Source organism: Phaseolus vulgaris, chromosome 7 (genome assembly GCF_051622355.1).
Source record: "Phaseolus vulgaris cultivar YP4 chromosome 7, ASM5162235v1, whole genome shotgun sequence".
Taxonomy (NCBI): Eukaryota; Viridiplantae; Streptophyta; class Magnoliopsida; order Fabales; family Fabaceae; genus Phaseolus; species Phaseolus vulgaris.
In genome coordinates this window covers 57,724,244-57,745,719 of record NC_143504.1, presented here as the reverse complement: position 1 = coordinate 57,745,719, position 21,476 = coordinate 57,724,244, and the positions used below count along the sequence as shown (strand labels likewise).

The window sequence follows — 21,476 nt, the reverse complement described above, 5'->3', positions numbered from 1 at the left end:
TATATACATAGTTCATTACATAAAATAAAAGCAAAATACTTTTCTCCATTCTCACTTACCCACTAAAACCACCCAACACATAAAAACCTCTCCATGTTCTAGAAGGCAACTGCACTTGATTGTTAATTGTTTTGGATTGAAGTAGGTTAATCTAAGTTAGGAGTTGTTATTTCTTTAGAGAAAGACATAATGAAAAAAGCACACCTTCTAGATTCATAATCAATCTTATTCACTTTAATGTAAAGTTTTTATGACCCTAAAAGGATATTGCAAGGAAATAACTTAAGACCATGTAAATTTTGTTAGAATTAGATGTATTATTTTAAAAGTTTTTAACGAAAATAGTCCAAAATCTGAAATAAAATCCCAACTTAATATAAAGAAGAATTGAAAAAAGAGAGAGTTAGGGTTGAAGAATGGGAAACACGAGAAAGTGATGATGATTGGTACGTGGTGGGAAGTGAGAGTGTGGTAGAATGGCAACCGTGTGATCTTAAGATGATTGTGTGATGATGAGAAACAGGAGGGACCACAGCACATCGTATAATTTGTTTGCAGATATGAAATGGTTGGCCACGTGGGCGACGTGTGAGAGTAAGAAGAAGTGCAGCAATGTTATGTGCGTGAGTTGTTATTGATGTTGTTGTTTGACGTGGTTACATGTTCACTGTTCGTGCACCTGCTTCCTATGTCTTAGCTGGATTCTCTCTTTTTTTCTTTTCTAACACCACTCTCCATTCTCACTCTTTCGATATTTTATCTTTTTTTTAACCATCATACCAATTCTATCAAAGTTAAAAGTTTCAAAATAATATTTCAGATAATAATTATAATAATATTTTTTTTAATTTCATTGATTAATAATTAGTTGAATCATAAATTTAACAAATAAAGACTGCATAATTTTTTTAAAGATAAAAATTATGGGTTATGCGATTATCTTTGTAAATACATATATGATTGTGTATTTTATTAAATAATAAAAATATTTTAATTTAATAAAGAATAATTTTTTTGGTAAAAAATAGCATAAAAACCATTATAAAAAAATTGCATATATTCTATACAATGGTCAGATAATTTCTCGCAAAATATCAATCAAAGGGTGGATAAATGTGAAAAAAACAATATATTAAACAGATTTGAATTGATAATTTTGATTTTTATTTACTCTTAAATTTAATATATACACTATAAGAAAATCATGAAATAGAAACGTAGAAACCAAAATAATTAGTTGCAATAGTAACTAAATTAAAGATCATTTTAGAAACTAAAAAGAAATTTGGTTTCTAAATTAGTTTCTATTATTGTTAAATAGTTTCTAAATTGGTATCTAATTAGCAACCAAAGTTTTAGAGACCAAATTTAGAAACTAAATAATTGGTAGTTAAAACCTTAGTTGCTAATTAGATACCAATTTAGAAACTATTTAACAATAATAGAAACTAATTTAGAAACCAATTTTTTTTTAGTTTTTAAAATGGTCTCTAAAATTTGGTTTCTATTTCATGATTTTCTTGTAGTGATATATATATATATATATATATTAATTTTTTAAAATAAATTATTTTTTTTATTACTTGTGAAAACACATACAAATTCGCGTATGAAGAAGGAAATAAATAAATGTGAAATATTTTAAAAGTATATTAATCCTATTAAGAAAAATTATGATTCATAACCTTTAAAAAACAAAATCAAAATCATAAATCCTTCCAAATAACATCTAACAATCAACTAACATTCAATCAGGTGAATTAACAAACAGAAACACATATATCTTGTGTAATTGTCTATACAATTCTATACCAAAGACATAATTGTTTTGAGTTACAAAACAACCCAACACTCCAAGCCAAATTTAAATTGAACCTAGATTTTGCTTTACTCAATAAGTACTCCATAATTCTCCATTAAAACATCCATACATATACCTTTCATAGACAAAACACATAGAACAAACGAAATACTATCAAAAGATACCAAATGAGAACAACAAAAGCTCATAATTTTATTATATTAAAAATGATAAATTATTTTGAGTTGATTTTTTTTTATCAGCATGAATTATATAACTACAAGAAAATCATCAAATAAAAACCAATTTTTAGAAACTAAAATAATTAGTTGCAATAGTAACTAAATTAGATATCATTTTAAAAACTAAAAAAAATGTTTCTAAATTAGTTTCTTGTTAAATAGTTTATAAATTAGTTTCTATTATTGGTAAATTGTTTCTAAATTGGTATCTAATTAACTATCAAGTACCAATTATTTAGTTTCTAAAATTTGGTAGCAAAAACCTTGATTGTTAATTAGATATCAATTTAAAAACCATTTAACAATAATAGAAACTAATTTAGAAACTAAAAATTTATTTAATTCCTAAAATGGTATCTAATTTTGTCACTATATCAACTAATTATTTTTTGTTTCTAAATTTGGTTTCTATTTCATGATTTTATTGTAGTGTATAGTTACTCTTAGAGATTGCATTGTTATTTTAATTTGGCTTTTGAAATTATGAAATTATATTTATTTAACAATATTTTGTATATTATTTATTTATTGATGTAAAAAATTTAGCATGTAAAATAAAATAAAAATACTAAGTTAGAGTGAAAAAAATGATAAAAACAAATAAATGACAGTAGAAATAAATGAGAATAAATTACTACTAATGATTTCTTTCAATCTCATATTAGTTAACTTTATTTTCCTTCACCCAATCTTCACTTTATAGATATATCTCTTGATGCAATTTTCTTCTTAATAACAATTATGTATACCATTTCACTCTCTTTTTCTATTTTTCTACGTGTTCTTCTTCTACCTTATAATAATAAAGATATAAAATAAATGCATTCTCTGTTTTGAAAGTATAAAGCACATTCAATACTTATTATAGGAACAAAAAAATAAGCGGACTTAAAATGATTGTTTGTTTTTAATATTAGGTTATCAATATATATATATATATATAAATGGATTATTTCTTTTGGTATACACATCTCATGTTCCTTCTTTTGTGTAATCTATCCACTTTGAAAAGCATGAATACTATCATTATTAATATATATTATTAATATATATTTTTTCTTTTAAAGCATATAGAGGCCACTACTATATATAATATGCATACTGATTTTGTTTACATATTTTATTTTTTTTATTCTTAACTATATTTTAAAATTTCAATTTTCTCAAAACTATTATGGTGTTGCATATACAACAATAAAAATAAATAAATAGTAAATATAAACTATTCATTCACTTAAAATAATTATAAATATCATTATTTCATAGTATAATTGCGTTTTTTTTTTCTTTTTCTTATATGCAAATATATATATATAGTTTCTCCAACATTGTTTTTTATTCAAATTATAATTATACATTAAATATAAAAGCTAATAATAGATATACTATTATTTCAATAAATTTATAAAATAAAAAATAATATAAATATTATATTTTTACTAACTTTATTAAATAATATAATATAGTAATGCATACACTAACAAATGGGCATCGTGACACTCCCCCAATTTACCATTTAAATCTTTCAACTTTTCACTTAGTTTTTTTATGAAAATACCTTTGATGAAGACTAAGTTTTATGTGTTAATTTAAAAAGAAAAAAATTTAATGCAACCAAAATAAGTCATTCTTAATAAGAAAATAAGTTTTATGTGTTAAGTTTTTTATCCTTAATGATTTTGATAAAGTGGATCCAATAAATGAAGAAAAATGTGTGGTGTAGAAAGAAAATCCCTTTTTCAAAACACCAACCTTTCCTAGCTCCTACGTTTGAGAGCCCATAAGCCAATAATGTAGTTAAGCTTCAGACAACTTTTGAGTTTGAATTAGGGTTAAGACTCTTCCATTCATATAACTTTCTAATTTTTATACTTAATTAAATTTTTAATTACACATACTTTTAATTTAATTTTTATAAAAAAAAATTATTCTATAAAATATTTAAAATATTTATTTTTTATTTAAGTCTCATATTGTTTGGTTTTTACTCTCGTTTTTTCTTTTTCAGTTCACTTTATTCACATATTGTTAGCTGACAAACTCTGTTTATATAATATAAATAAAATCTTTGAGTTTAAAATTTGTGGAAGAAAAAATACAATTGATAAATTTTAAAATATAAATTTATAGTTAATTAGATATCAATTTTAAAATTATTTATCAATAATAAAAATTAATTTAATTATTAATAATTTTTTAATTAATATAATAATATGTTATTTTTTGTTTTTAAAATAAATTTATATTTAATAATTTTTTAGTAGCACAATAATAATGATTATCTTAATTAGGCTATTCTAAATCAGGTTTGATTAAGACTTTTTAATAACTTGCCATTTTTTAACGTAATCCAAGTAACACAATAATAATGATTATGTTAATCAGGTTTAATAATTTTTTAGTAGCACAATAATAATGATTATCTTAATTAGGCTATTCTTGTTCCTGCTAGGGAGATGGGACCTAGAGAACTGTTGAAGTCTTCTTCTTCTTCCTTCGGTCGGGCAGGTGGCTGAGTGATGAGCTGGGATCCTTCTCTTCCTTCTGCTTATCTTTCGGCACTCGGGACTCGGTCGTCGGGTGAACACCGGATGGTGGGGGTACCTGCGAAGGCACTCTGACGCTCAAGTCAGTAAAGCGGGTGGTTAGCTCTCAGGTAGGTGAACAGTAATAATGACATACCTTACTCCTTGAAATGCGTGCTATTTATATTATTCTAGTGGGCCTACCTTGTTGGGGCCCGTTTATCGAGGTGGATACCGCTTAGGGTTGCATTACCTAATTCTTGATGATGGATTAGCTTCACTGATCTCGGTCTGAGCGTTAATTGTAATGGGCTTCGGCCATCGGCCAAATTCCCACGGTGCGGGTCAGCCATCGGCCAAATCCCTGTGGTCTTTGACGGTTTCGGCCAAGCCTTCTAAGGTCTCGGCCTCTCAACATAAGTCTTCAAAGGCTTCGGCCTCTCGGCCAAGTCTTCAAAGGTTTCGGCCCCCGGCCGGTTGGCCAAGTCTTCAAAGGTTTCGGCCCCCAGTCGGTCGGCCAAGTCTTCAAAGGTTTTGGCCAGGTTCTCATGGTCTCGGTCAGGCTGACACGGCATCGGGCAGCCGGGTGGGTCCCGATCTCTCCCCGTACCGGTACAATTCTAAATTTTATGTTTTTTTGTCATTTTATGGAATTCAAAATTGTGTTTTATCCCCTTTTAAATAAGACAGGTATTATATTTTAAGATACACAAATCAAAATGATAAAATATGACGTTTACTTAAGCCTCTTATTTTTATTTTAAATTTGATTAAAAAAATTGAGATGTTTCCTAAGATTAATAATAGAATATAGCACATAAAAAGTATTAATTAAAATTAAAAAAATGTTAATTAAAATATTTTATTTATGAATAAAAATTACAATATTTTTATATTAATTAAAATTTTAAATTATAATATCCTAAAACATATTTTTTGTCAATAAACATTTATTTTTATTAAACATATTAAAGAATAACTTTACTAAACACTTGTTTTTTATAGTTAGGTTAACTTACTAACCCATTTTAGTTTCATATTTCATCTAGTTTTTCATTTATTTATTTTTTCAAATATTGTCTAAAATTAAAAATATTTGCCATTAATATACTAATTATTTATTTTTGGTTCAATAGTTTATGTTTGAATTAATTAATTCGTACTTTACATATAGTCTTTAATAAATATATCCGTGTTACTGAGAAATCAAATAACATTTTTAACAATTTAAATAAATTTAACTAAATAATTGTTGTGATAAAGTTAGCAGTTGCATGCAGTGGTCTTTTTTTAAAAAAATTCAATGAAATGTAAAAATGAAGAAAATATATCATTAAACTTAATTGCAAAAACAACTTTTCTCTGTTTCCCCCTTCCTCTGCTCTCTCTCTTTGTTTCTTCTTCATGCTCTCTGTCTCTTGTCCTCTAAACTCATTTTTAAAACTCTTCTTTCAGTCTTTAAATTTAAACTTTATTTTATGCTAAGAACATTCCTTAAATCTGAACATAGTATGATCGCAATTCCTCAGCGATCAATGGTTGTTGGTTGGCATAGCTTATTTGAGAGGTATGAATAAATTATAAACATGACAGACAAAAGGAAAAACAACAAAAGCAAAAAGAAAACTCCACTCTGTTTTCATTACATTATGTATTTATATACTGAAACTGAAACTGAAACCAGCTACAATTAGAGCTTTCGAAGGATTAAGTGAAAGTCATATGAAAAGGGATTTCCACCCACCATGCATGACAGCATAATATATATGTCTACGACCAAGATTACCACTAATCACGAAATGATTCTATAAGACGCATAACCAAGATCAGAGGTAAAACAAAAACCAAAACCTAAACACTCTCAAGTCTCAACTCATTCCACCTTATTGTTGTACCAGTAAACACCATTGTTCTTAGAATCTTCATCAACGTACATGCACTCTCTTGCCTCTCTCCACATTGCCTTATACACAGAAGTCCCATCAAAGTGATAATAGTCTCCCAAAATCGGTTTTATGGCCTTGGTGGCTTCCATTGCATGGTAATGCGGCATTGTGGAGAACAGGTGGTGTGCAATGTGTGTGTCAGTGATGTTATGCAGAACCTTGTTGAGAATCCCGTAATCTCTGTCCACAGTGGCCAATGCCCCTCTGAACCAATCCCACTCGGAGGAGTCGTAGTGTGGAACCGCAGGGTGAGTGTGCTGCAAGAAAGTGATCAACACCAACAACGCATTCACCACCATCAAAGGCACCCCATAAACACAAACCACCCAAAGGAACCCTTTTGCCAAGACAAGCTTGTAGAGGCCATAACACACGGCTAGAACCCCAACATCGGAGACATAAATCTGAAGCCTTTCACGGTCTGAGTAAATGGGACCATAAGGGTCATAGTGGCAGGCGAAACGTTCGTAGTTCCTACCCGAAACGTTGAAGGCCAAGTACAGAGGCCAACCAAGGGTCAGGGTGATAAACAGAGTGAGAACTCTCCCAACAGGGTTGTTGAGGTACTTGGAATACCAACGAATGCTGGCCTTTGTTTTCGGCACAAACACTTCGTCACGTTCAAGAGACCCCGTGTTGGAGTGGTGGCGGCGGTGGCTGTATTTCCACGAAAAATAGGGCACCAGAAGAAACGAATGGAGAACAAGACCAACCGAGTCATCGAGCCACTGGTAATCGCTGAAAGCGTGGTGGCCACACTCGTGCGCTATGACCCAAACGCCGGTGAGGACGGAGCCTTGGATTATCCAGTAGAGGGGCCAGGCGAAGAGGGAGAGGTTGTTGGGAAGGGTAGAGAAGTAGTTCAAGGCCAGGTAGAACAGAGATGAGGCTATGGCGAGGTCGTAGAAGACGTAGGAGAAGGAACGAATGACCGAACGCTGAAAACAGTGCGGCGGAATCGCTTTCTTCACTTGGCTGAGACTGAACGGTGGTTTTGCGTGTGGAACGCGCTTCTTCGAAACCTCATCTTCCCCTGAGTTTCTCTGTTTAGGAGCAGAGCTTCGGCCACCACCTCCCATTTTCACGCCACCTGCAAGAACACACAAGGTTTTGTTGATTGCTGATTGTTAACAAATGACTTGTGATAGTGATATATAAAGGTTAATATTTTTTCATATTATTTAATTATAAATTTATTTTCCATTATATAAATAAAAATTGTATACAACTATCTATTACAAAGTGCATAATTCAACTGAGCCAACTGGCTCATGAGATTGAGATTTACACCTATTTATACAATAAAAAATTCTGATATCTAAGATGTGAGATCTCTAACATTATTATTAACTATCATTGTGAAAGAATATTTTCCAAAGATTTTCGTATGATGGTTCATATAAACAAAACGATAATAAGAAGTTAAAATTAAAAGGTATCTAAACATTGTCATCTTTACGTAAATATGAGTGCATTTTATAGGAAGAGTTTCATAATCTTTTCTAATCCAAACATTCGCGTGTAAAATTAAAATAGTAATTAATGATGCTTTGAAAACCTCATGCAATATACAACTTAGATTGATCTTGATATAAAAAAAAAGGAAAATGATGATTTAAGAACTCCAAAATTTTACAAAGTTTTCGTTATACCATTTGTGAAATTAAAAAATAGGAGTATATAGTACTCTATATAGTCAAAACATTAATGATATAGTTGAATTGGAAACATAAAGTTTTAGGGTTGTAATGCACGTTTAAGAATGTTTTCACTGTCTAAAGTTTAGGTAGAGTGTGTGAAAAGTGAGAAGAAAAATGATTTTGTGTACACACAAGAATAAGTCATAGGTAACCAAGTCAACGTAAACAAATATGGTTGAGTGGCATGCACACTGAAACACACAACAAAGAAAACAGTAAAATACAGAATCAATGAAAAACGTGAACAAATTGAAGTCGTCAAAAATTAAAACTGCTATTAGAAAATTATTTCCATTTCAACGAAGTTTCACACATAATATCAATGTGTAATTATCTACTTGATTGATTTTGCTCTCGTGGGGTAGGTCCAATAGGATAAGATTCTTTTCTGTATTAAAATAATTTGATGAAATAGTTAAACCCTAAATAATATCATAAAGCATAGTTTATTATAATAACAATCACATTGAAAAAAGAAGAAGAAACAATGATTAGTTAAATCCTTTAGATCTTATAAGCATTCGATGAGAAGAAAAGATGAAAGAAACATAAACAAGGAGAAAAACCTGAATGAGAAGGTGAAAAGTGAAAGGTTTTATCTTTCTCTGCCTTGTGTCTGAAAGAGAGAAAGGGTGGCAGAAGAATATTTGAAAATGCAAGTTACCATTGGAATGAACTATTTATAAACAATTATTTTTCTCTGATGGAAAAAGATTTTTTTGTTCCTGCTATTACTCCCACCCTTTCATTATCCTCCTTTTACTCACTGCAATGTGTGGTCAAAATAATCCATGTCACATACTTTTTAGGATTTTGCCCCAAAATGGTATGATTTTGTTAGTTTATTATCCTAATTCATAGATTTCTTTTAATATTTTGGATAAGTTCTCTCTTATTAAGAAGTTGTGTACAAGACGAAATTAGCTAATATAACAAAATGGCTTTAGTTAGAAAATTGTATAATTGAAGCCACTTAGACTATGTATGACTTTAATTAAAATGTGGATTAAGATTTTATTAGATCCGAGGATTTTAGAGACAAGTCTAAATAATATAAATAGTATGTACAATTTTAATTATTTTTATTTAATATCAAAATCGTGTATAAATTCAGTTGTGGTTTATATGCAGTTAGATATTTGTGTTAATTTAATGGTTGGGTATAAACTTTAAGTGAGGTTATATTTTCTTATAAAGAAAAATAAATAATATATACGTTAGAAAGCCAAAAAAATATAATAAGAATTAAATATATTTTTCAAAATTAAGATGTATTTTTAAAGTAGTTTATGTTCTTGTTAAGATGGAAATATTTGATATTTCTAAAATAAGATGTGATTTTTCTTTGATAATGTCTTTTTTTTATAAATACAAGTATCTCAAGATTTTTATTCTAATTTTCACAAAAGACTGTTGGTGGTTGTGTATGTAAACAAACGGGTGACAAATAGTAGAAACATTGACGTAACATATGGGCCCAGAATATTGGGACATAAAAGAGGGAGTAGCAAATACTAATAGAGTTGGGCCAACCAAATGGTCCAGGCTTTTTAGAAAAAAGTGGTACGGATATAAGATGTACTAGCAAATAGCAATAAATGAGGGTTCAGCCCAATGGACCAAGGCTTTTGAAAAAGAACATGGTGGTGCATTATAGACTGTTTCTTCCTGCACCTCCATATCTTCTTCTGGCACCTCCATACACAACATGAAAATACAATTTTATCCTTCTTCCGCCACCTCCATAAAATAGCTTCCGGATTATATAATCTGAAAACGCATTTGAAAAAAGACTTTCGGATTACATAATCCAGAAGTTAAAAAAAACTTATGGATTATGTAATCCGAAAAGTAATCATGCATATGAAAAAAGACTTCCGGATTATATAATCCGGAAGCTAATTACAAATTTGAAAAATGACTTCCGGATTATGTAATTCGGAATCTTACATAGGGGTATTTTAGGAAATACGAAAATGTATGGAGGTGAGAGAAGAAGGTATGAAGGTGTAGGAAGAAGCAGCCTGCAATATAATACTTTTGCAGCCTTTTTTTTCTTTTTTTTTTTGTGTTAACACTTGCCTCTCACGTTTTAGGTTAAAGAAAAATGGGTTGATTTTTTATTTTTTATAAAATAAATAAAATAAAAAATAAATGATTAAATCTAAAATATTTTAAGCATTTTAATTAACTTTTTATAAAAATAAAATACTTATTTTTTCAAATTTTTAATATATACTTAAAAAAACAATTTTTATATATATTCTTTCATTTTATCTCGAACTTAAAATCCATTATTTAGTCATCATTTTCATTATTTGAACAAATTATTTTTCTATTACTCGAAGAAATCAAGTGTTAAAAATAGTCACGTTAATTAGTATATAAACGATATGATAAATGCATAACAACAATAAAATTTTCATTAATTTATACTATTTTAATGAAATTTTATTTGTATGAGTGTGGGTCTAAAATCATCTTAATTCTAGGTCATGGCATAATCACCTTGTTATATCTTAATTGTCTTAATTTAGTATGGGAGAGAGATGTACTCAGTTCCTAAATATGTACAATTCCTTTTTGATACAGAGAGATAGTATAATAAAAACTTATAACAGTTTTAAAAAATGCATTTTCAATTGTCCTAAATAATTTGTGCATAGAAAGAATTACAAATTTCACTATTTTGAATCATATGAAAATTCTATTTATAATTTATGATATTTTACATTCTTATTTTCAGCAATATAAAAAGTATTGTGTCCGAATATATATTTATTTAACTTTTTTATTTTCTAGAGAATAATTTATAAATTGTAAATGAAGTGATTAGTGTGGGAATAAAATTATTTTAAAAAAGGAGAGGTGGCTATGAATAGTAACGTGGTAGTTACTTGGTGAAGTTGGTTTCCTACAGAAACGTGGTAGTTACGTGTCGGACGGTTAACTGAATGGAAGTTAAAAGAGTGACACGTGGATGTTACAGGTGTGAGAAAAAGAGAGGATAGTTGAATCTATATAAAGTGTTGGAATTGGAAAGAGAAAAAAGAAGAAAAAAAAGGACTGAAAATGCAGACAGCGAAGAAAGCCGTGGAGAGCGTGAAGGAAACTGCCGCAAACATTGGTGCTTCTGCCAAGTCTGGGTTGGAGAAGACCAAAGCCACAATCCATGAAAAGGTTTATGCATTTCTCTCTTCATGTTCAGTGTTACATATTCAGTCAAACATTGTTTTTTAATGATCATTTATAGTAACTTTGAATTGGATGGAGCAGAGTGAGCGTATAAGTTCACATGATGAAAGGGAAAAAAGCATAGCGACTCAGAAGAAAGAAGAGAAGATAAACCAGGCTGAGATGGAGAAGCGGCAGGCGCGGCAGCACAACGCCGCCGTCAAGCAATCTGCCGTCGCTGGACAGGCCCACAGCCCCCGGATCGACACAACTGGGCCTGAGACTGACAATGCTGCATACACTGCCCAAGTGTCTGAGACTTCGACCTTCACCACAACTGGGCCCGGGTCAGATGCCATTCCCCCAAGTACCGATCATGGGCTTGGTCTTGGGCCTGGGTCTGCCATATCAAGTGGTGAATTTGGCCGAATGGGATGTAATCAAACGACAATGACTGGACCTGATAGTGCCCATGTTCTTGATCATGGGCCTAGACCTGATCATGGAGGACTTCCACCGATGGAAACTACTACTGTGGTGGATATATCGGCCCAAACTATTGGGGGAGGAAGTGCTCCTACAAGTGGGCCAAGTGGGCCTACTTTCAGCTGAATAACAATAATTAGTAAAGTTTGAATGTTGATTTCTTTGTTGGTAGTTAAGGTTATGTTATGTTTAGATTATGTAGTTTTGGGTGTTGCAAGTGTTGTATTATGTTATTATTAGAGTCTGTTTATTAATCTTAAATTGTATATTTTGTGTGTCTCTTAATTCATAACCATTTTGGTTATGAGACGAGTGTTGTACGTGGAACATTTGGTTTCTCTAAATTATCATGTCTTGTTGTTTTGATAAATAAAAGTGTATTTGGTTTTTCTAAGTTATCCTATCTGATTGTTTCGATAAATAAGTGTATTTGGTTTCCTAAGTTATCCTATTTGGTTGTTTTGATAAATAAAAGTGTAATCGTCAAGCACTAGTCCTGCTATTTTTTTATTTTTTTTTAATTTCATGGCAAAAAATTAATAAATTATTTATTTCATGACATCCAATTTATGTTATCTTATGACTATATCTTACATATAAATTAATCTTTAGGGCCTCACCGACCTAAAAAGTAAAAAAGACTGAAACAAATTAACAGTTAAGAACTATAATTCTCTTTTTCTTTCCCTTACGAGTTAGTTTATTTAATTACTCTATCCGCTGGTTAGAATTAATACATGTAGGAAAAGTTATATTATCAATTGATTAGAAATTTTCTTTGATATAATTTTATTATAAGAATAATTATTATAGACATACATTATATAAAAAATTAATTCTCAATTAATGCACTGTGCATTATATTTTTATCTTAATCACAATCAAAATCTGACTGGATTTAGAATTAGTCAAGTCAGTGGTCCAACTCAAAGTTGTTAAGAAAAAACCAACCAAAAAATCCAGTCAAATCAATCGAAAAATTGTATAATATTTAAATTTAAGTTGTGCTTGTGAATTTTTCATCTTATTAATTTAAAATTCTATTTAACTTAATTTTTAGAATTTTATATTGAATTTATTGCTTAATAGATTGTGTGAAAAATATATTTCACTATCACATGTGAGCCAATTACAAATAATTAAGTTTTACTGCTTCAATAGTTAATCTGAATTAAAAGATTGTTCCCACCAATTTGAACATGGTCATTGATTACTGACATGCGCTTCACTATGTTTGTGAAGCATGACAATATCAGAAATGTTGGAAACAAGAAAGGAGTGTATACACCTAACACCCCTACTCATTTAATTGTATACCAAATACCCGTAATGAGACACCTATTCATATTTTTGTTTGAGAAGTACTTCCAATTTTAAATAAAATCTCAAATTGACAACCCATCTTTATCAAATTTGTAGTTTGTGTTCAGCTTATGTAATATTTAACCACTTAAAAAGTTAATTTTCTTCAAAACTTCAGATCAATTGCTTGAATAAATTATAATGGTCTACCCAGCTGGATTTCGACCACTTCAAATGCGTTTTTTTGGTTACTGTATAAGTTTCTCGTAAAAACATTTTTTAAAACAGAACAAAACTGTGATTAAGGGAAAAAGAAATGAAATAAAAACATGGCATTTTCTTCCATCAAGCATGCGTTTTAATATTGTGAAATTATCAGGTAAAGAAAAAGAAGAGTACTCATTTTTTGCAACCGCAAAATGATGATTTGAAAATTAACTTAGTACGGCAAAACTATAACAGGAAAAATAATGTGAGTACCACTAAGTAACAATGCACAACAACATCAACTGCAATAATAATAATAATAATAATAATAGACCTGGCTAATACAAGATGGAAAAACAAAATCATACCCCCTGCTTGCGCAATTCGCCAGCTCCATGAGCAAAGTGGCATCGATCTCCAAAGGTGCAAGATCCTTTTGCAAAATTCTCACACAGCTTGGTCTTGAAGTTGCTTCCAGGAGGAGCCGGGGCACCAGGAACACCTGGGTTGGATTTGGGAGGGGCAGACATTGAAACAGTCAAAAGTAAATCTTTTACCATATTACTTGCCTCCTTTATCTGTTCGAAAGTTCCCTCAAGTTCAATGTTTCTAAGGTTTGGATCAGTCTCGTGCTCTCGGATTGAAAGTTTCGCTCCTGTTTGGCGACAGATCTGCTTCGAGTTCACACCACCCTTCCCAATAATAGCTCCAGCCAAAGAAGCTTCTACACTGATCTTGGCAGTAGAAATGGCGCCAAAGCTACCCGCCAAGGGAGGAGGCTCAATTCGACCAGACATACGACCAGCTGCTGGAGGTCCCAAAGGTCGATGATCATCAATTGAGGGAGCAATAGGTTTGCCAAGTTCCCACTCACCATGAGCAAAATGGCACTTGTCACCAAATTTGCACCCTTCAGCAGTATTGAACTTGTTACATATACGTGTTTTAACAGCAGATGGAGCAGAGCCATTAGGGACCGGAGGGGGTGCAGCAACAGCTCTCGGTGGAGGAGCTGCAGGTTTTAAATTCATCATATGGGCAACCGCATTATAACCACCAGGAACATAATGCAAAAAATGGCAGCCCTCACCAAACGGGCAGCCAGCAGTGCTGCAGAAGACAACACAGTACAATCAGATCATCATATCAATACTTGTTACGTAAAATGCAAGCCTCTCTTTTTAGTTCCGGTTTTCTACAGCACAAGAGAAAAAGTAACTCATGGTATAGGAATGTAAAGATCATGGATTATTTAGAAAGACATGTATGCACTATATTCAAATTTTGAAAACCAGCAAAAGTTCAAAACTAAGTTCATGAAAGTGAAACACTTCGTCAAACACAAGAAAGAGATATCAGTGACATGGGGCAGAGATCCTACTTCAAGAGTATCAGCAACCAATGTTGTGAAACTTGTAGCTCGGAAGAGGATCGGAAAGGGAATGAAAACTCGTAACTCGTTTAAGAAGAGTTACTACTATGCAACATAATTAAAAATAGATTCATAATTCATAAAATGGTCATGCATAAAATAAAACAACCAATAAATTCATAAATTTTAAGTTCCTTGCTTTCCCATTACAGAAACACAATGCTTCTACGCAGGATCAATTCTTCCACTTGCCATTCTAATTAGCACCCAATGCAATGAAAATTATCCAGAAATAGATGAACAGTAGTGTACAGCAGCACATATTCGACGGCTGAACAAAAATACTACTTCCAGCAAAAGCTTAGGGAGTGTGCTCTTCCCTTCAAGTTACGATTGAAACCAAAATTTTCACTAGTAATCAAACCAGCTTGTTAGTGTTTGGCCCAACTTTCTTTTTTGCTTTTCTTCTTAAAAGAGAAGCTAAGACACACCACACACATATATAGAAAAGCCCCTAAAGGGAAAAAGTAGCTTAAGAAAAAGAAAAAAAAAAACAACCAGCGTATAAGAATCAGCTGCAATAACTACCTCTAACTCATCCTAAAATAATCAATGTAAGAAAGTAAAATGAAACTTTTAGCTTAAAATACGCTTTTAAGCTAATCGTGTCAAATGACTTCAACTTTATTTTTAGGCCTCTACTTTTGAGCTTTCAACTTTAAACTAAGTACCTTTTAGACCAAAGAAAAAACCGCAAAACAAAATCATATTTCAGATTGTAGCAAAAGATTACTTATACAGGCAGTTTGAAGACTCTATTTCATACAACCACAACAAAAAAGTAAGCTCCGCAACAGAGCTGTGTTTGCTCAACCCCACCACTATGTACAGCACCCTTCTAATGAGGACCTTGCACACTCCTACTTTGTAATCATTTATTCCCACCCATCTCTTCAGTCAAGTGCTAAAAAACTCAGAAGGGGGGAGGGGGGATAAGGAAAGCAGAACAGAAATTCATCGGAATTACAAAAAAACACAGAACCAAGCACAGTAACAATGTAAGAATGAGCAGTGCTAAGAACCGACAAAATAAACAAACACCACAGAGGTTACACAGATTGGCTTTTCACTGAAAAAAATCAGTTATAGACTGAAAGAAATTGATGATTGGGGTATGGGTTCTTAACAAAATCAGGTTTGGGCCAGTGTTTCTTTTGCAAAGATCACTTAACAAGGTATCCAACACAGAAATTATACAGTAATCCCATTAAAACAAAGTTTAGATGTAGAATTGACTATTGAGGAGGATAACAAAGTTTTAAATGACCACAATTTCAATCACATCGTCAAAATTTTAGGGTTAACGAGTGATCATGAAAACTTAAGATGAAATTCCCCTCCATGAGCACTCTCAATCAAAGGTTCTAAATTGGTTGCAGTTTTGTTCAATCCTTGATGTTGTGGACATATGAAACCACATTGGCCACAATTGTCCACCACCTCAAGGATTGCAACAAGGCTGCAATCATAAAGTGCTCAATAAGTGGAATTTCATCATAATTTCGCACGACCATATGTGCTGGATTACAATCTTGATAACACTAATTTTATTGACATATATATTTACATTATCCAGGATGTATATGTAAAGAAGTCACCAGCCATAAGGCATATCCAGAAAATCCCTAACAAGCAAGAAGGAATAAAAGATTTTAAAAAGAAAAACTATAATGTGAGATTATTGAACAAAGGTTCTATATACTCAGTGTAAGATTGGACAGAATTGACTAGTTAAAGTTTATAGATGTCGAAAATAAAATTAGTCTCTTGAAAAATATAACAAACAACCTTGATGCTAAATTTTAAATGCATCTATACATAATTTAGGCATAAAATACCTGACCCAAGTAACAATAGTTCTTCATATCAGTCTATTAATAGCTTACCATTCGAAAGGTGTGTTCATAAATGATAGAATGCAATAAAAAAAATTAAAAGCTGTTGTTAAAAATCTGTCCAACATTTATACTAATTAAAACGAGTGGGAAACACAAAAAATGAAAACAATCAATTTATCTTTGGTATAATGTTTGGTTCCCATTGCCAACGGTCGTCCTGCAAATTGTTATCATCTTTATTGTTCTCCATTACAAAACCATTATTCTGTTACAACTTGATTAGACCAAAGAACAGTATGTACCTGTATAAAAGCTTCCAATACCAACCCAGTTAATTCACAGATTAGTTTTATAGCATCATTAAAACAATTAATTCTTACGATACACCGCCATTAAAAATATAAAAAATATGCACTTTCAGATATACGCATTTAGATAGGAAAGATTAGAACCTGAAAAACTTGGTACAGGGCTTCGATTTGCTTCCTACACCACCTGATAAGGACTCCAAGTCTGTTGCAAAACATTAATTACGTTTTCTCAGTTAATGTTCTCTACTGTTACTATTAATCTAGTACACTCCATTTAATTTATTTATTTTTTCTCCAAAAACACATATATCTCACTTACGAGTAATACTTATATCGGAATTACATTAAATTAGGTCAAATTTTGTATAATCAACCACCCCGAGCTAATAATTAACAAACCAATCATAAAAAACATGCAACACCGCGAACATCAAACACTAGACCACTGTTTCGTTCGAACAAAAAAAAAGTGTAATATATGCTTTTACTTTTCGCTTGTCGAATTTTCAAGATTTTCAGCAGTGTTTTAACGAAGCAAGTAACTAAGCTAGAACCGCAAAAACGCAAATACAACTTGAAGCATACGCAAAACGACGAAGCGAAAACTGGACATTACAGAGTGTCGTAAACAGAGAATGCTAGAGAGAGAAAGAGAGACAGAGAGAGAGAGAGGAAGAGAGTGAAAACCTTGCTTGGTCTTCTTAACGGCGCCGTTAAGGCTGACGGCGGGTTCGGGCCTTCCACGCTTGCGAAGGTCCATTGAGACAGATCGAGATCCGGAAAAACCCTAACTAACGGCGGAAAAGAGGTTTTGGAAAAGAGGGTGGCGAGGGAGAGAGAGATAGAGAAGGTGGTGGTGGTGCGAAGAGAATATGAATAAATAAAAAATAAATAATAAGAATTTGTATATTGAAATTGGTGAGTTGTGTAATACTGAGAGGATTTAAAAGGCAAAGGTTTGAAAGTAGTTAAATGTTGGCTTTGGATTCCGCTGAGGTGGGAATCCTAACACACAATCATATGTTTGCTTTTGCCTCTCTCATTTATCGCGTCACATCTATTTTTTTATTTTTATATTTAATGACATATATAATATCAAATTTGCATTTTGCTATTGTGGAAAATAAATTATTACATCATATATTATGGCCGAAAAGAGTGGTATGGTTTTAAACTTAATCAATTTCTTCGTGTTATTAATTTTGTTAATGTTTAATATGGTATTGCTTTTGTTTAGGTAAATTTTTTACTTTTTTAAATTGCGTAGATAGAATAATGAAAAAAGTATGTAGTAACTAAATTAATGAATTTATTTTCTATAAAACATTATTAAAATATTTATAATATGAAATTTATCGTCTCTACAGTACATCATCTCTTTTAACAAAAGAGAATATTTTCATTTTTCGATAACATAAAAGTTAATAATAGCTTGTGGTAATAACTTTATTGTTATAAATATATATATATATATATATATGTATGTATATCGATTTTAAATTTAATATTTTTTACTTTTTATTCTTTATTTACTAGTTTCTTAATTAAGCTTTATTTAAATTTTAGCACTTAAATTTCATTATTTCTTTTTTTAGACACGTTTTTATTAAGATATAAACGGAAATTTTCATAAATAGACTCAAATTTAATTCTTGAAATTTCACTTAATACGAAAAAGGGCTAAACACACAAAATATATGTAATTCTAATAAAGCACAAGCTCGAGAAGAATTAATAAATTCTAACAAAATATAGGATGTAGGTTAAAAAAGATTCGATAAAATTTAATGATATATTAGATCGAAACGATAAGACACTCACTATGCATGTTGAGTATAGTAATAGTGAAAATAGTTAATGTATTTGAATTTGCATTTTGTTATCTACTTCCACAAAATATTACATTTAAATCATATAAGCGTAAAAGTATGTTTCAAATCTTCCCTTGTTTCTAACGTGTATTCCTCATTCAAAACTTTTAAAATTATGCTTGCACATCCAATCTTTCCTCCTTCTTTGTGACTTTAATGTTTTTCTACAAATATAGTATAGATCCAAAAGAAAAAGTGGTAAATGTATGTGTTTGTATTTATTGATTGACGAAAAAAACGACGACAAAAATACAGTGAGATATGATTTTCATTTTCCCTTAATTATAAGATGAAAGATGAAGAAAGTTACATAAATATATCAAATTACGTATTTAACATATTTATGTTACATTGCATATCATGGTATGTTATGTTATCTAAGTGCTGATATAAAAAATAAAAAATAAAATGTTATGTTATATAAGTAGTATAATTAATTATATTACATAATATAATAAACATAAAATTAATAATAATAATAAATTACTAAATTATAATAGTAATAATAAAATAGGAATAAATAATAATAATAAAATTAAATAATAATAAAAATATATAATTATATAATAATAATTTTATATTTAATTAAAATTAATTTATAAAAAAAAAATCATTCAAGAAATATATCATGTTATAATTTTTTAAATCTATTATATCAATCAAATTACTCACAAATTTATAAATTTTCTCAAATCCATCCTCACTTTTGACTGTCTTCCTTTTATCCAAAGAATTCACTCACTTTTTTCCTATTAATATCGAGATTCCTACCTATTAATGCAACCATTTGTTGATACAGTTGCAAATATAGTGCTTTCACATACAAGAATTTGCAAGAAAAATGTGATTCCATCAATTTCCTTGATAAATAAACTCTTTTACCAACGTTTGATGCAGTTGAATCAATCAGTGTAATTATTTTCTGGTAAATATAAAGTATATGTTAGTTGACAGTTTTGATAGAAAAAAATTGACACTGGAGAATGAGTTTACAAGTTGGAATTGATGTTGATTGACCTAGAATTATTTTTTAAATAGTATAAGCTGTTTTAGCATTTATTTTATCAAGAAATTAGTTCTTTAAAATGGTATGCATGCCATGTTGATGATAAATCTTGATATTCCATGCAATATATTATATATTTTGATTTTGAGCGGAGAGCTTTTGATGAATTATAGAGTTTTTCTTTTAAAAAAAGTTATTTTGTAAAATAACTAATCACTCCTGAAATACTTCATATTTATTTATTTCTTAATCATAAATACAATATAACAATTCTTACTGATAAATACAATATAACAATGCTAACAGTCAAGAAATTGGGTGTAAAATTGTTGAGAATGGGATCCCTGTTGGAAAAGAGTTGTATCTCTCAAGTGAATTCAATACCGTATGATCATTTAACTTAACTTGAAATTTCAGCATTGTCACTTCCAGTGGTTATACTACTTGCGGTGCCAATTAAATAAATGCCAAATCAAACAAAACCAAAACCAAAAGGGTTGAAGATTTTAATGTGATGACCATGATTCTCATTGTACAACGCAATAAAATTGTTTATAAAGAAATCTTCCAAAAGATACGATTGATAACAATGTTATTTATTAATTTTGCATCTACGTTAAATTTAAGTTGTAAATAACTACGAATTCAACAAATTCGTTTATCACAATTATATTTCGTGCCAATGTTCTGTTCTGCTAGTTTAGATGTGCAACACAAACAAAATGTATTGCATCTCAAAGTTACATAAACTAAAAATCGTATACAATCTCATCAAACCTGCAATCAACAAAGCTATATTTCGAGGGAACAAGAAACTGTGAAACAAACAGTGAAGTTATAAAAAATCAAGATACCAATCACGAATTGATGAAAATAATCAAGCAATGAAAAAATAAGCCAGGTTTCTCTCTTGATTTCAAGAGTATCGTACATTCCACGAGCTTAATATTTCGCGGCTAACGGACTTTTTCATGACACTCGGACAAGGAATCGTTGCATACAATGGAAAAACAAATCAAGATCATAGAAAATTTAAAAATAAAAACAAAGATTGATGAGAAATAAATGTGGTGACCTGTGGGGCCTATTTGATGAGACTTTTTTTGTTACAGCAAAAGGAGTTGCTTAAATTATAAACTGTAAAGCACTAAGGTATCATAAGACTGGTATTAAACTAACTTTGTTGCTATGATATAAAACAATCAGATTGCTCCAGTGCGGACAATGAAATTACATAAACCCTCGACTGGTCTGCTGTTCAAAAAATACTGTTTGCATTGGGGAATGGTTCCAACAAATTCAGGTCGTCATGTGGGTCATCACATAAAAAGCGAAACATTTCGTTTGAAACTGGTTAACTTGGCTTGCATATTGGGATCTTAGAATCACATAACATCGTTCCTTGAACCAAGAAAGAATAAACACCATTCTAAAATATGTATTAGACTCCAAGCATGTAGACTTGTAGATGGTGTAAACCTAATGTTAAATAATTTAAAGTAGTGTTATAAATGAATGGGACTGATGAACTAGCCACTAAAAAACTACTTCGTTCTGCTTCCATAACAAAATATTGTCAGGTAAAGCACTAAACCCCATGCATGCCCCAGCTAAGAACATATGTACGTGTGCATG

General features: G+C 30.7%; 3 protein-coding genes across 4 annotated transcripts; 1 reads left to right on the top strand and 2 right to left on the bottom strand.

The window, feature by feature from the left end:
* Positions 1 to 6,179: 6,179 nt before the first annotated feature.
* Positions 6,180 to 8,863, bottom strand: LOC137830634 (delta(12)-fatty-acid desaturase FAD2). Its single transcript, XM_068638088.2, has 2 exons — positions 8,781 to 8,863; positions 6,180 to 7,604 (listed from the first exon to the last, which is right to left on the bottom strand). The coding sequence occupies exon 2, from the start codon at positions 7,591 to 7,593 to the stop codon at positions 6,442 to 6,444; it is 1,152 nt and encodes a 383-aa protein (XP_068494189.1). The 5' UTR covers positions 7,594 to 7,604; positions 8,781 to 8,863; the 3' UTR covers positions 6,180 to 6,441.
* A 2,403-nt stretch (positions 8,864 to 11,266) lies between these two features.
* Positions 11,267 to 12,268, top strand: LOC137830633 (uncharacterized). Its single transcript, XM_068638087.2, has 2 exons — positions 11,267 to 11,394; positions 11,491 to 12,268. Exons 1-2 carry the CDS (start codon positions 11,287 to 11,289, stop codon positions 11,998 to 12,000), a joined length of 618 nt encoding a protein of 205 aa, XP_068494188.2. The 5' UTR covers positions 11,267 to 11,286; the 3' UTR covers positions 12,001 to 12,268.
* A 1,225-nt stretch (positions 12,269 to 13,493) lies between these two features.
* Positions 13,494 to 17,976, bottom strand: LOC137830632 (zinc finger CCCH domain-containing protein 14). 2 transcript variants are annotated; one of them, XM_068638086.2, is made up of 3 exons: positions 17,652 to 17,976; positions 17,106 to 17,166; positions 13,494 to 14,493 (listed from the first exon to the last, which is right to left on the bottom strand). In XM_068638086.2, the coding sequence occupies exons 1-3, from the start codon at positions 17,722 to 17,724 to the stop codon at positions 13,746 to 13,748; spliced, it is 882 nt and encodes a 293-aa protein (XP_068494187.1). In that variant the 5' UTR covers positions 17,725 to 17,976; the 3' UTR covers positions 13,494 to 13,745. The 2 variants fall into 2 exon arrangements, with proteins under 2 accessions (XP_068494187.1, XP_090161097.1); XM_090304971.1 differs by lacking the exon at positions 17,106 to 17,166 and having other exon boundaries at positions 17,652 to 17,902.
* Positions 17,977 to 21,476: the final 3,500 nt, after the last annotated feature.